This window comes from Camellia sinensis, chromosome 10 (genome assembly GCF_055761805.1).
Source record: "Camellia sinensis isolate YWXY chromosome 10, ASM5576180v1, whole genome shotgun sequence".
In the NCBI taxonomy this organism is placed as follows: Eukaryota; Viridiplantae; Streptophyta; class Magnoliopsida; order Ericales; family Theaceae; genus Camellia; species Camellia sinensis.
This window is the reverse complement of record NC_138970.1, coordinates 69,696,486-69,708,766: the sequence shown is the minus strand read 5'-3', so window position 1 is coordinate 69,708,766 and position 12,281 is coordinate 69,696,486. Positions and strand designations below refer to the sequence as shown.

Below are 12,281 nucleotides of genomic sequence, written 5' to 3'. Positions count from 1 at the left end.
ATTCTTTTACTTCACTATTCTGTACTAATACCTTTTCTTCTTTTTCTCTTTGCAGCCATCGAAGCTTTGCAAGCCAACTACCATAATCCCAACGAAGCACCCATCAGAACTGTGCTGCGGTACCGTAATCAGGATTGCCACGAACTTCTCAGCTACGTATCGACTTACAGATACTCCGCTCCACGCCGAAGTAGAGTAACGGATTTTCTCCACGCACCGTCTCCACCACCCGATCCAACACTACCGGACATGCCCCTTATCCGGCTAACCGAAGAAGAAGAAATGGCTAAGCGAAGTCGGATAAAAAACCTCATCACCGCCACCTCAACCGAGCTGTCGAGCATCCCTTCCCATACAGCTGCTGCCAGTCAAACAAGCAGGGATGTGGTTGCGTTGGCGTCAACTGCCGCGGCGCAGACCACCAAGGACACCCGCCGAGCCGGGAAAAGGCCCTGAACCGCTAATCCCACAGCTGAGCTCGTTGCAGAACTGAACACCGAGTAACCCGCGGTCGCATCTGCACCTACTTCGCCTTGGAAGCCCTAGTTGAAGCACCAGGGTAAGGAGATCCCGGCAAATACTTCAGTCAAAGGCGACAAGGAACACCTCCTAGCCTTCAATCTGACCAAAGCCCTCCTCCTGCCGAGCGACGTGACCGGCAGTGATCACGTGCCTGACACCTGGCTCGTGAGGTCCTCGGTCAAGTCTATGACCCGAGTAAGAATTTCGCATGCTTTATTCAAATTTTTCCAAGTGTTTGCACTATTGGCTTTCTTTACTCAACATCTCTTTTTGCAGGCCATCCAGAAACAACATCTGGTGATGAAGCGGATTCACAGACTTCAGCAGAAGGCAACCGACGCCGCCAGCCAGGTTGAGCACCTTCAAACCGAGCTGGAACGATCAAAAACTACTCTGGAGATTGCTAATACTGACAATTCCAAATTGCTCGGCCAACTGGGAGTTGTTGAGAAGGAAATGGATGCTCTACAGGCCGAGCTGGATGCGTTAAAGCAATCAAGGAAGGATAAAGTGGACGAGGCGAACAACGAAGGTTTCAGGAAGGCCGAGGAAAGTTACACCAAGCATGTCGAGGCCACCAAAGACATTTTCTTTAAGTCCGGCTGGAAGGCTACTTGCGAACAGCTCGGTCAAGGATCTGGAACCGATGTGTTTGCCTCTCCCCCTGCTGCCTCTCTGCCGGCCTACATGGTGCCATATGCAAACGATGTCTTCAGTGCCCTGCAAGCTGAGGCCGAGAAAGAAGGCGGGGACAACGCCGAACACGATGTCGAGGGAGGAAACCACCTTAAAGACGCCGACCAGGCTGAGTCTGGCGCTTGAGAAACCACAACTTCGGTCGACTTGGAGGTAGTCGCAACTAGGGATAACTTTGCTGACCTTTCCCCCTTAGTGTAGTGTTTTTTTTTTTTATTATTTTATTTTATTTTAAAGAATGTAACTGGGTTGCCTGCCCCACTTTATGTAATTCAGTTTCTCATCAATGAAAAGTTTTGATTTCTTTAACTGTCACACTGCTTTGTTGACTATGTCCCACCATCTCGGCAGGAACCTTTAAGCAAAACGTCAACTACTTTAGCCGGGGTAAAGCACCTCGGCTAAATCTTTTGCAAATCACCAACTTTTGTAGCTGGGACAAAGCATCTCGGCTAAAGCCTTTAGCAAATCATCAACTCATTTAGTCGGAGTAAAACATCTTTGTTGAAACCACAGAGTTGAGTAAATCATCAACTCATTCAACCGGAGTAAAACATCTCGGTTGAATCCACAAAGTTGAGTAAATCATCAACTCATTCAACCGGAGTAAAAGATATCAGTTGAAATCACAGAGTTGAGTAAATCATCAACTCATTCAACCGGAGTAAAACATCTCGGTTGAAACCACAGAGTTGAGTAAATCATCAACTCTTTCAACCGGAGTAAAATATCTCAGTTGAAACCACAGTTGAGTAAATCATCAACTCATTCAACCGGAGTAAAACATCTCGGTTGAAACCACAGAGTTGAGTAAATCATCAACTTTTTCAACCGGAGTAAGACATCTCGGTTGAAACCTCAGAGTTGAGTAAATCATTAACTCATTCAACCGGAGTAAAACATCTTGGTTGAAACCACAGAGTAGAGTAAATCATCAACTCTTTCAACCGGAGTAAGACATCGCGGTTGAAACCTCAGAGTTGAGTAAATCATCAACTCATTCAACTAGAATAAAACATCTCGGTTGAAACCACAAAGTTGAGTAAATCATCAACTCTTTCAACCGGAATAAAACATTTCGGTTGAAACCTCAAAGCAGGCATCGAAAACAGCAAAATGCTTCAGCAAAGATAAGTCACTCCTATTATATTTGACAAAAAGAGTGTTACATTCGAAAGTGTGGGGAAAACAAATCCTTCCTCAAAAAATTACATAAGAATGAAAAATACTAAAAATAGTACAGTTTGAGGTTAGCCGCATTCCATGGCCGGGGTACGCCTTTGCCATCCAAATCTTCCAAATGGTATGCCCCCTTGCTCGCGAGACCGGTTACCTTGTAGGGCCCTTCCCAGTTTGCCCTTAGCTTCCCTTCGCCCGACACCAGTGTGTTGCCCACGACCTTTCTTAAAACCCAGTCGCCCACTTTAAACGATTTGGGGTGCACGGTTTTGTTGTATTTCTTGGACAATTCTTATTGGTATGCGGCCAAGTGGATCAAAGCTTTTTCTCGGCGCTCATTAGCTAGGTCCAATTCCATTGCGACTGCTTCAAAGTTCATCTTGGGCTCAAAATTTTCACTGTGGATAGTGGGCATGCCGATTTCCAATGGGATGACTGCCTTCATGCCGTATGCCAGGGCAAAAGGAGTTTAGTGACCGGTGGAATGCCTCGGGGTAGTCCGATATGCCCAAAGGACACTTGGGAGTTCCTCGGCTCATTTTCCTTTAGCTTTCTCAAGTCTTTTCTTCAACCCATCAAGAATGGTCTTGTTTGATGCTTCGGCTTGGCCGTTGAACTGCGGGTAAGCCGGAGTGGAGTTATAGAATTCGATCTTCAATTCCTCACAAAATCCTCTAAATAAGCGCCTGTCAAATTGGGCGCCATTATCTGAAATCAGAATCTTGGGGACACCAAACTGCGTTACCACATTCTGCTAGACAAACCGTATGACGTATTTCTCCTTGATAATCGCCAGAGGCTCAACTTCAACCCATTTGGTGAAATAATCCGTAGCCGCAATGAAGAACTTCCGATTGCTTTGTGCCATTGGGAGTGGTCCCACTATGTCTAGCCCCCACATCGCAAAAGGCCAAGGGCTTGTGAGGGGCAGAAGTCCCCTAGCCGGTTGGTGAATTTAGCGGGTGAACTTCTGGCACTTCTCACATTTTCTAACATATTTTTGAGCGTCCGCTTGCATGCATGGCCACCAATATCCTTGCGAGATAGCTCGGTAGGCCAAAGATCTTCCCCCAATGTGACTTCCGCATATGCCTTCATGAATCTCGTACAGGAAAGCTTCCACACTGTTTGGGTGTACACACTTGAGGTAAGGACCGGTGAAGGACTTCTTTTATAAAGCGCCAGATGGAGAGAGCCAAAACCGCTCTGACTTCACCCAGGCTTTATGCGCTGCCTTTTTGTCAACCGGAAGGGTCCGTTCTTTCAGGAAGAGGAAGATAGGGTTCATCCAAGAAGGGCCAAGCTCGGAGTAGAGTACTTCTGTCTGCTTGGGTTCCTCGATATTAGGCCTTGGAAGAAACTCAATCAGGAGAGGGCTGGGAGATGTTCTGTCGACCATGGAAACTAGACCGGCTAATTCATCTGCTCGGCCGTTATCTTCATGACCAATTTGTTAGACCCTTATTGCCTGGAATCGCTTGATGTGTTCTCTTACAAGAGCTTGGTACTTGGCCATTCTGTCGCCTTTGGCTACGTAGACCCCGGACACTTAGTTGACAACAAGTTGGGAGTCACTATAAACCATCAGCTCGGATGCGTGCAACTGAAGCGCACTCTTAAGTTCGGCCAATAGCGCCTCGTACTCAGCCTTGTTATTTGACGTATGGAATCCGAGGGTGATAGAGTGCTCGATGGTCAGACCATCTGGCGAGATCAAAACTATGCCTAGCCCCGCCATGACGATTTAAGGCTCCATCGACAAAAAGTTTCCACATTTCACCGACGAAGATTTCTAACACTCTGAGGGGTCCTGGGAGGCTTGAAGGTTGATGGGATCACGGGCACTTGGCTGTTCGGTTTCAGGTTCGCCGCTGTTTGGTTCCACTTCATCCCCCTCCGGCGATGCGGTACTGGACCCAACAGGTTGGTCTGTTATGCCCAAGTCCGTCGTCGCATTGCATGGCCGTTGTACTATTCCGCCAGGGGGTGCTATGGACAGGCGCGCAAGTTTCGCGTCGCTACCATCACCCTGCTGTGTAATTTTCGTTGAGCCTTCATTCACTTCCTCAGCTACCGCAGTGAGATCCACTGGGCATACTTGGTGAATTCCAGGCGAGAATTCAGCAACGAAATTAGCCAATGCTTGTGCTTTTATGGCCGTTCGAGGTTGAAACTTGACGTCGAATTGTCCCAGTTCGACTGCCTACTTCAAAATTCGACCGGAGAAATCCACCCACTCAAACAAGGCTTTCAAGGGAAATTCGGTCAACACGACAATTGTGTGAGCATGAAAGTAGTGCGCCAATTTCATGGAGGCCATCATCAATGCCAAAGCGAGTTTTTCCAGCGGTAAGTACCTCGACTCTGTCGGTAGCAAGGTTTTGCTCACGTAAAATGTAGAGAAATGCTGGATACCCTCAGACCGGACAAGCACCGCATAACTATATGCTGTGAAACTGCCAGATATAGGTAGAGTTCTTTGCCGGGCTTGGGTGTTACCAATAGCGGAGCAGAAGACAAATACGCCTTGAGCTCGGCCAAAGCCCTGTCACATTCCTTGTCCCATGAAAACTTGGACCTCAAGGCTCAAAGGAAAGGGCGATAGCGATCTGATGACCGGCTTATGAATCGGTTAAGCGCGGCAGCCATTCCGGCTAGATACTGCACGTCCTTCGCTGAGTTGGGCTGTTTCAATTCTTGTATGGCTTTGATTTGTGTGGGGTCTGCCTCGATACCTCGATTTGTGACTAGGAAGCCCAAGAATTTCCCGGATCCCACGCCGAAGGCACACTTCGATGCATTTAGGCGTAGCTTGTGCTGTTTGAGAATGGCGAACATCCCGGCTAGGTCGGACAAGTGATTTGCCTGATGCCTGCTTTTGACCACCATGTCATCGATATAAGCCTCCATCATCCGGCCTAGCAGAGGAGCGAACATTTTAGTCACCATCCTTTGGAAAGTTGCCCCGGCATTTTTCAAACCAAAAGGCATGACTCGATAGCAGAAGAGTCCCCTTGGAGTGGTGAAAGAGGTTATCTCACAGCCGGGGCCATGCCTGGCAATCTGATGATAACCGCAGTTGGCATCCAAAAAACTGAGCCTGTTATACCCGGCCGTTAGATCCACCAGCTGGTCTATTCTGGGCAGAGGAAAGCTGTCTTTAGGGCAAGCTCGGTTGACGGTCTTGTAGTCAACGCAAACTCACCACTTCCCATTCTTCTTGGGTACTACGACCATGTTTGAAATCCACCGAGGGTAGTGTACCTCCTGAATAGCCCGTGCTTCAAGCAAGTTCCTTACCTTTTCTGCGACTACCTCGGCATGATAAAGAGCCGATCTCCTTGTTCTCTGAATGACTGGGCGCGCATCCGGGAAGACATTGAGTTGGTGGCAAATAAAGCTTGGGTCAACGTCGGGCATGCCATACCGCGTCCAGGTGAAGACTTCGATATTCGCCATCAAGAAATCTACCATCTCGGTCCTTTCTTGGGCAGTAAGGCTTGACCCTAGCAAAAAGAATTTGTTTGGATTTTCAGTGTTGATCCGCACTTCCACCAATTCTTCAACAGCCTTGTGTTTGGCCTTGGCACCCACATCTTCAAGGACTCCCTAGTCTTCAGGACCTTCAACCATTTGGACGAAGCCTTTGGCAGCTCGACTCTCGTTCACTGCCACGAAGCATTGCTTCGACATGACTTGATCGTCCCAAATTTGCTCAATTTCCCCTATAGCTGAGGGGAATCTCATAACCTGGTGGTAGGTCGACTGTAACAACCCTCGCATTGCCTTAGTCATGGTCACATGCATATATATATATATATATAACTCTGTCTTGTTAAGTTGCATTCATGAATTCCTGTTTTGTTTTATCTAAGTGTTGTTGCATGCTTTGTTCCTTGCTTGGTGTGTGTTTAGCCGAGGTCATCTTAAGCCTGGGTCGCACCTTTGAATCTCTTATACCTAGGACTATCTTGGAATCTTTTGGTTAACCTCCACTCGCACCTTGGCATATGGACCGAGATGTCACTATCTAGGCCGAGGTGTTCATTACCAAGGCCGAGATGTGTATTATCTAGGCCGAGATGTTACCCTTCCACCTAGTGATCTTGTTCCTGGATTAGTATGACCTAGGTCGAGGTGTGGCACATCTAGGTCGAGGTGTGGCACAGCTAAGTCAAGTGTTGTCCTTCGTAGCTAAGATCATTGAGACCTTACTTGCCGAAGCCTTGTCCTTAGCCGAGATCATTACCTGCCGGAGTGCCTATGCCATCTTGCTTAATGAACACACTTTGTCATAGTCTTGTCTTTTCACTCAGTCACCTTTTTGAGAAGAGCCAACCAGCCGATGTCACGTGTCCTAGCAGAGGGTTAAGTCAGTGAGCTGTTGAGAAACACATCATTTTGTATCATATCCTTGTCTTTTAGAGAGAGAGGCTCTAGGAAGAAGAATGAGGAGTTCTTAGAGAGGGAATAGATTTCCAAGCTTGATCTTCACACCTTAAGCCGTTAGATTCGTGTCTTGAGGTTAGAATCTTGATCTACTCTTGTTGTTCTTATTGTTCATCTAGCTGCATTGCATGATCGAGCACGATTTGTAAGCCATGCATTGATTTAAAGTTTGGTTTTAGAAAGAGAAAGTGATATTCATGTGTTCTTGAATAAAAGCCTTGTTTGATTCAAAAGCTTGCATCAAGATTCATGTTTTCGTGTTTGTCTTCATAAGATCTTCAAGTATGGATACCCACGTCCATGTTTTCGAACTCATCTCATGAAATCCTAGATTTCGTAATAACAAGTTGTGATTGAGCATTCATGTTTTTCATGTTCTTCATGTTCTTCAGCAGAGGGAAACCCAGATTTTCCCGACTTCATTTCCTTGAATGTGGCCATCGGGACCACACCTCGGCAAGGAGGCGTGGGACCTCGGCCAAGACTTGGTTGGTGCCCATTATGTTTTCCCGAGATGAGAAACAGTGTTTTGTTTGGGTCCGACTTAGTTTTGAAGGAATGCCGAGATCATTTGCATTCATGTAAAGCTTGTTTGAGAGTGCATTCAATAGACTTTGCCATGTGTTTGTAGGACTTGGACTCTTGCTTTGACCCCGACGCTTGAAGAACTAAGTGAGTGGTATTTTTAATAAAGCTATGTTATAAAGTTTTGATAAAGCTTTGCTTTGCTCTGTTTTGGAAAAAATATTTGTTTAGCATGAATGAATACCCCTATTTTGTGTATCATGTATTAGCCTTGTTTTGGATGACATTCTTGGCAAGTCTTTACGTGCTAAAGGACTCTAAGCCTTTGTAGCACAAGTCCTTACGTGCTAAAGGACTCTAAGCCTTTGTAGCACAAGTCCTTACGTGCTAGAGGACTCTAAGCTTTTGTAGCACCTTTGTTTAATGTCATCCTTTGGTATTATGTAGATGTTATTGACATCCAAGAAGCTTTGAAAGATTTGATAGATGAACTTAGTTCATCCCTTTGATTTGTAAAGTTATGATATGTATTGTTTTGGAAAAAGATCTTGGATATCATTCATTCAAATCTTTATTACTTATACCATTCACTGAGTATCCAAGCTCACACTCTCCTTATATATATATAGGTGTTGAGCAAGAAGGCAGCGATGCCTAGGTGATTATTTGCAACTTGTTTTGGATTTGCATTTTTGTAGCATCTTGAAGATCATGCTTCTTGGCTTGTAGTTTACTCCTTTTGTTTATGTCGGCTTGAGAAGCCTTTTGATCAAGATGTATTATGTACTTATTTTATTGTATTCAAGTTATAAGACCTTGATAAGATGTATGTCATTTCATTTAATCTATGCACAGCTCTTATGGACTAATTGGATTTATATATATTGCTTCCGCACTTGTAAGCCCCATATGTATACTCTGATTGTGTGTGAATTTTTGTAAGTTGGCCATTGGTAATCTCGGATTACAAGCCATCACGACACCATTCTACTAGGGGCGAAATGGGGTCGTGACATCGACATTACGACCTGCATAGCGTGAAGCCATCCCTTACTGAGGATCAGATTGTATGTAGATGGCACCTTCAATACCCAGAACTCCACCAGCTTGAGCACGGATCCGGCTTTGACCGGTAAAATTATCTTTTCTATAGGCCACTCGGGTTGTGAGTTGAAACCGACCAGTGGCGAAGTTGTCGGGTCCAAGTCTGTGTCCCGGAGTTTGAGCTGCTTGAACGCATCGTAGTATATAATCTCAAGCGGGCTTCCCTGGTCAATCAAGATGCGCTTGACATCGAACTCTCTGATGCGGAGGGTGACCACTAGGGCGTCGTTGTGTGGCGTTTGAATGCGCTCTAGGTCTCTAGTTGAGAAACTAATCACGTCTTTTTCCTCGGTCTTCCCCTTTTTGACCGCGGGCTGTATTGACAAAACTTCTCTCATATGTTCTGCCTTTTTGATCGTTCCTCGGAGCTCGTACACACGCGCCGGCTCCACTATGCCGTGGATCACATTGACCACTCCTTGAGGGGGCGCCTCTAAGTCATCCAAACCATTAGGATCAGCCGGGGTAGGATGCGCGGCTTTGACGCCCCCATCAACGTAAAGGTCTAAGTGATCGGCGGCGACTAACTCCTCAAGATGTTGCTTCAAAGGTAAGCAGTCCTCTGTCCGGTGTCCTTACTTCCTATGATAAGTGCAGCGGTATCGCAGATTGAAGCCCTTTTGTGCATCGCCCAACTTAGCAGGAAACCGGACGTAATCCTCGTCACGGATTTCACTAAGTATGCGATAGATTGGAATCTTAAATATCATGGTGATGCCCGTCCGGGTGTTCAACCTTCTGTTAGCATCAGCCGCGTCATCGTGGGGATATTCTGCTCGGTCGTTGTGGTGACCTCTACCCCGGTTTCGATGATTTGGTCCACGGTTTGATTTCCCGGCGCGATCACTTGGACGGTTAGTCTCTTATCCAACCGCGTGCACCTTGCCAACCGCCCTTTTGTCTATTACCATCGGATTTATCTTCGCAGTGGATGCTGCCGCATCATCCTCTACTCGGAGGTGCTCATTGATGCGCTGCATTAGTTGCCCCATCGATGTCGGCTGGTTCATTGTAAGCGAGTCCCTCAACCTATGCCCAACTGGGAGACCGCGCTTACATTGGGTGATTGCCAGGTTGATCGGGCAATCTAGGATCTCATTGAAGGTTTCCCAATACCTAGAGTTGTATGCCTTCAGGGTGTCACTCGACTCCATCTTGACACTTAGAAGGTGGTCCACTTCCTTTGGCGTTTTGGTGATGGTTTTGAAACGAGTCACGAATGCTTCTGCCAACTGTTGCCACCTCTCAATGCTCTTTTCTGGGAGTCTCTCAAACCATTTCAAGCCCAGTTCACCCAAGCTGGATGGGAAAATTAGGCACATAAGGGCATCATGTCACCTGTGTCCGGCCATAACCTGCTGGAAGTGGCTTACATGCATGTACGGATCGTTTTTTCCGTCATAAAGTGTAAACTTGGGCTGGTGAAAGCCCGCTGGGAGCGGCGTGGTCTCTATTTTAAGGGAGAAGGGGGAGGCGTTCAGCCTTGCCAAGTCGGTGTCCAAAGGAACTGGTACAGCCAAACGGGCGGCGGCATCATAACCTCCTCACTATGGTGACCTCCGTAGGATAACCGCTAGAACGCCGGCACCCTTTCCGCCTCCCGTCGGCGAGCTTGCTCTTTCAGGACATCCCTCAAGTCCTCTGAACGGACGGAGCAAGAATATCCCAAAGTGGTCGACGGATGCGAGGGATGGTAGGTACTATCTTGCGCTATAGACTTCTCTACAGGCGTGTCTAGGTCTCTACCCCTATAGCTTCTGGTGATAGAAAGAGAGGGAGTGCGCCGCTGGCTCTGGCTTCCTGAACGGCGAGGTTAGGTGCGCTCACTGTGGTCTCCCACTCCAGCAACACCCTTCCCTTTGACCTAGCGTTTGAGAACTTCTATCTCTACCGCCATTCTTTGGATGACGGCGTCTTGGTCCCTTAACTTGTGCTCCAGACGTTGAGCATGTGATTCTCTCCGCCGCCGGTGTCCGTCTGGGCTCCGAGAGCGACCAAAACTTCTGGAGCGCTTATCTCGTGCATCTCTCAGAAGTCCTTCTGGGGATGTATCCAGATCCGCCATGTTTGGAATGGCGGGGATTCCGTTTCTCCGTCTGGCTGACTTCGGGGTAACACCGTCAATGGCAGACAACGGTATTTCGTCATTGTTCACCATGAGAGGCGATCAGATGGGCTCAAAGGACAAGGTTTTTTCTGCAAAAATAGTTCCACAGACGGCGCCAATTGTACGGGGAGGAAATATTCATCGTTGGCCATACTCCTTTCGTCCAAGCTCCGAATCTATCCGATCAACTTGAGAACACAACGGCGGTGAGCTACCCGGCGGTGTGTTGCCGGAAACCCCTCCGACGGTCAAGTTAGCACACACTCAGAGAGAGAGAGAGAGAGAGAGAGAGAGAGAGAGAGAGAGAAGCTCAATGAATGTAAGTCTATCTTACCAAATAATGTTTTTTCCCAGCATGGGGGGCGCAGTCATGCTTATATACTTTCTGCGCTAAACTCTGCACCCATTAGTCTCTTGACAGGTGGAGCTGCTCTCCCATTTGTCAGCACAAAATCCAGCGAACACCACCTAACCAAACCGCCAGACAACATTAGCGGGAACTCGGCAGCCCGGCGGCATCACCTCGGCCTCACACGACCGTGCTGCGTAACGAATCTGAGTGCTTCACTCGCCAAGCTCCATAACAACCGAGCTCAGTAGCATTTCGGCAGAGCTGAGTTCAAGACAGGTCGAGCCGGCAAACAGAAGGCCTTTCCCGCTGAGCTAAACGTGCGAACCATGGAACTCGGGTTGGTGGGTTATCATCTCGGCCAAGTAAGCTCGGCCTAGACACGAGAGCTGATCCTTGGTCGAGCAAAACCGACACTGGACATGGACAAACCCAAGTAGCTCGGTCCAAACATGGTCCTGGGCCTCGACCGGGAAAAACCACCGCTGGACAAGCCCAAGTTAGCTCGGCCCAAACACGCTCGGCCCTCATTTTGCCCGGCTTCTACCACGGGCCAAGCCAGATCATAAATCTCCCTCTCAGAATCCCAAATATTTTACATAATATTCTACACAATCTCTCACATTACTAATGAATATGGTTAAACTTTAGGGAAAATTAGTGCTGGCATATGATTGACTTAGCCCTTCAGTGCCAACCTAGTTGGGATTGTTGTGGTTAGCTATGATGCTTATTGCACTTCTCCTCCCTTTATTGACGTTTGCTTTTCACTTTTATATAGCTTTTTCATCAATAAAGTTTACTTTTTGCTGATAAAAAAAAAAAGTTTGCAAAATGATAATATTTATTTATTTTTTAATTATTAATTTTATTTTATTTTATTTTTGGCAAAGTTAGGAAATTAGCAAGTTAGTAATTAGATTAGGCTTTTAAATCTTATAGTTTAAACCAAGTTCCACTTTGGTCCCTATGATTTCAAATTAAATAGTTTGGTCTATATACTTTAAATCTAGTTTTAGTTTGGTCCTTCTATTGAAGTTGGAAGTTAAAATTAACGATTTTGAAATGTACACATAGAAAAAAATAATGAAAATTTGGATGAGATAATCAAATTGAAATTGGAATTAAAATATAGGGATCAAAATAAAATTTGAGTTAAATTATAAAAGTGAAAAATAAAATTAACTTCTAAAAATATTTTCACAAGGCAAATACTAGTTAGTCAAAATGGTGAAATAAGGTACTAAACCTAACCACACGGCTACCTCACTAACAACCATGGTGTGTCCAACGCAGTAATACTACAAATTTAGATTTAACTATTTAGATTTATCATTTTATGGTTTAGAT

At 46.3% G+C, this 12,281-nt stretch overlaps 1 protein-coding gene across 1 annotated transcript in view; it reads left to right on the top strand.

The window, feature by feature from the left end:
- The window catches only part of LOC145800465 (uncharacterized), a 45,279-nt gene extending 43,935 nt beyond the window's left edge, over window positions 1-1,344 (top strand). The window contains exons 8-9 of the mRNA XM_082890146.1: window positions 56-387; window positions 799-1,344. Coding sequence (XP_082746272.1) covers window positions 56-387; window positions 799-1,344 — 878 coding nt within the window. The remainder of the gene's footprint in view (window positions 1-55; window positions 388-798) is intronic.
- The last annotated feature ends 10,937 nt before the right edge of the window (window positions 1,345-12,281 follow it).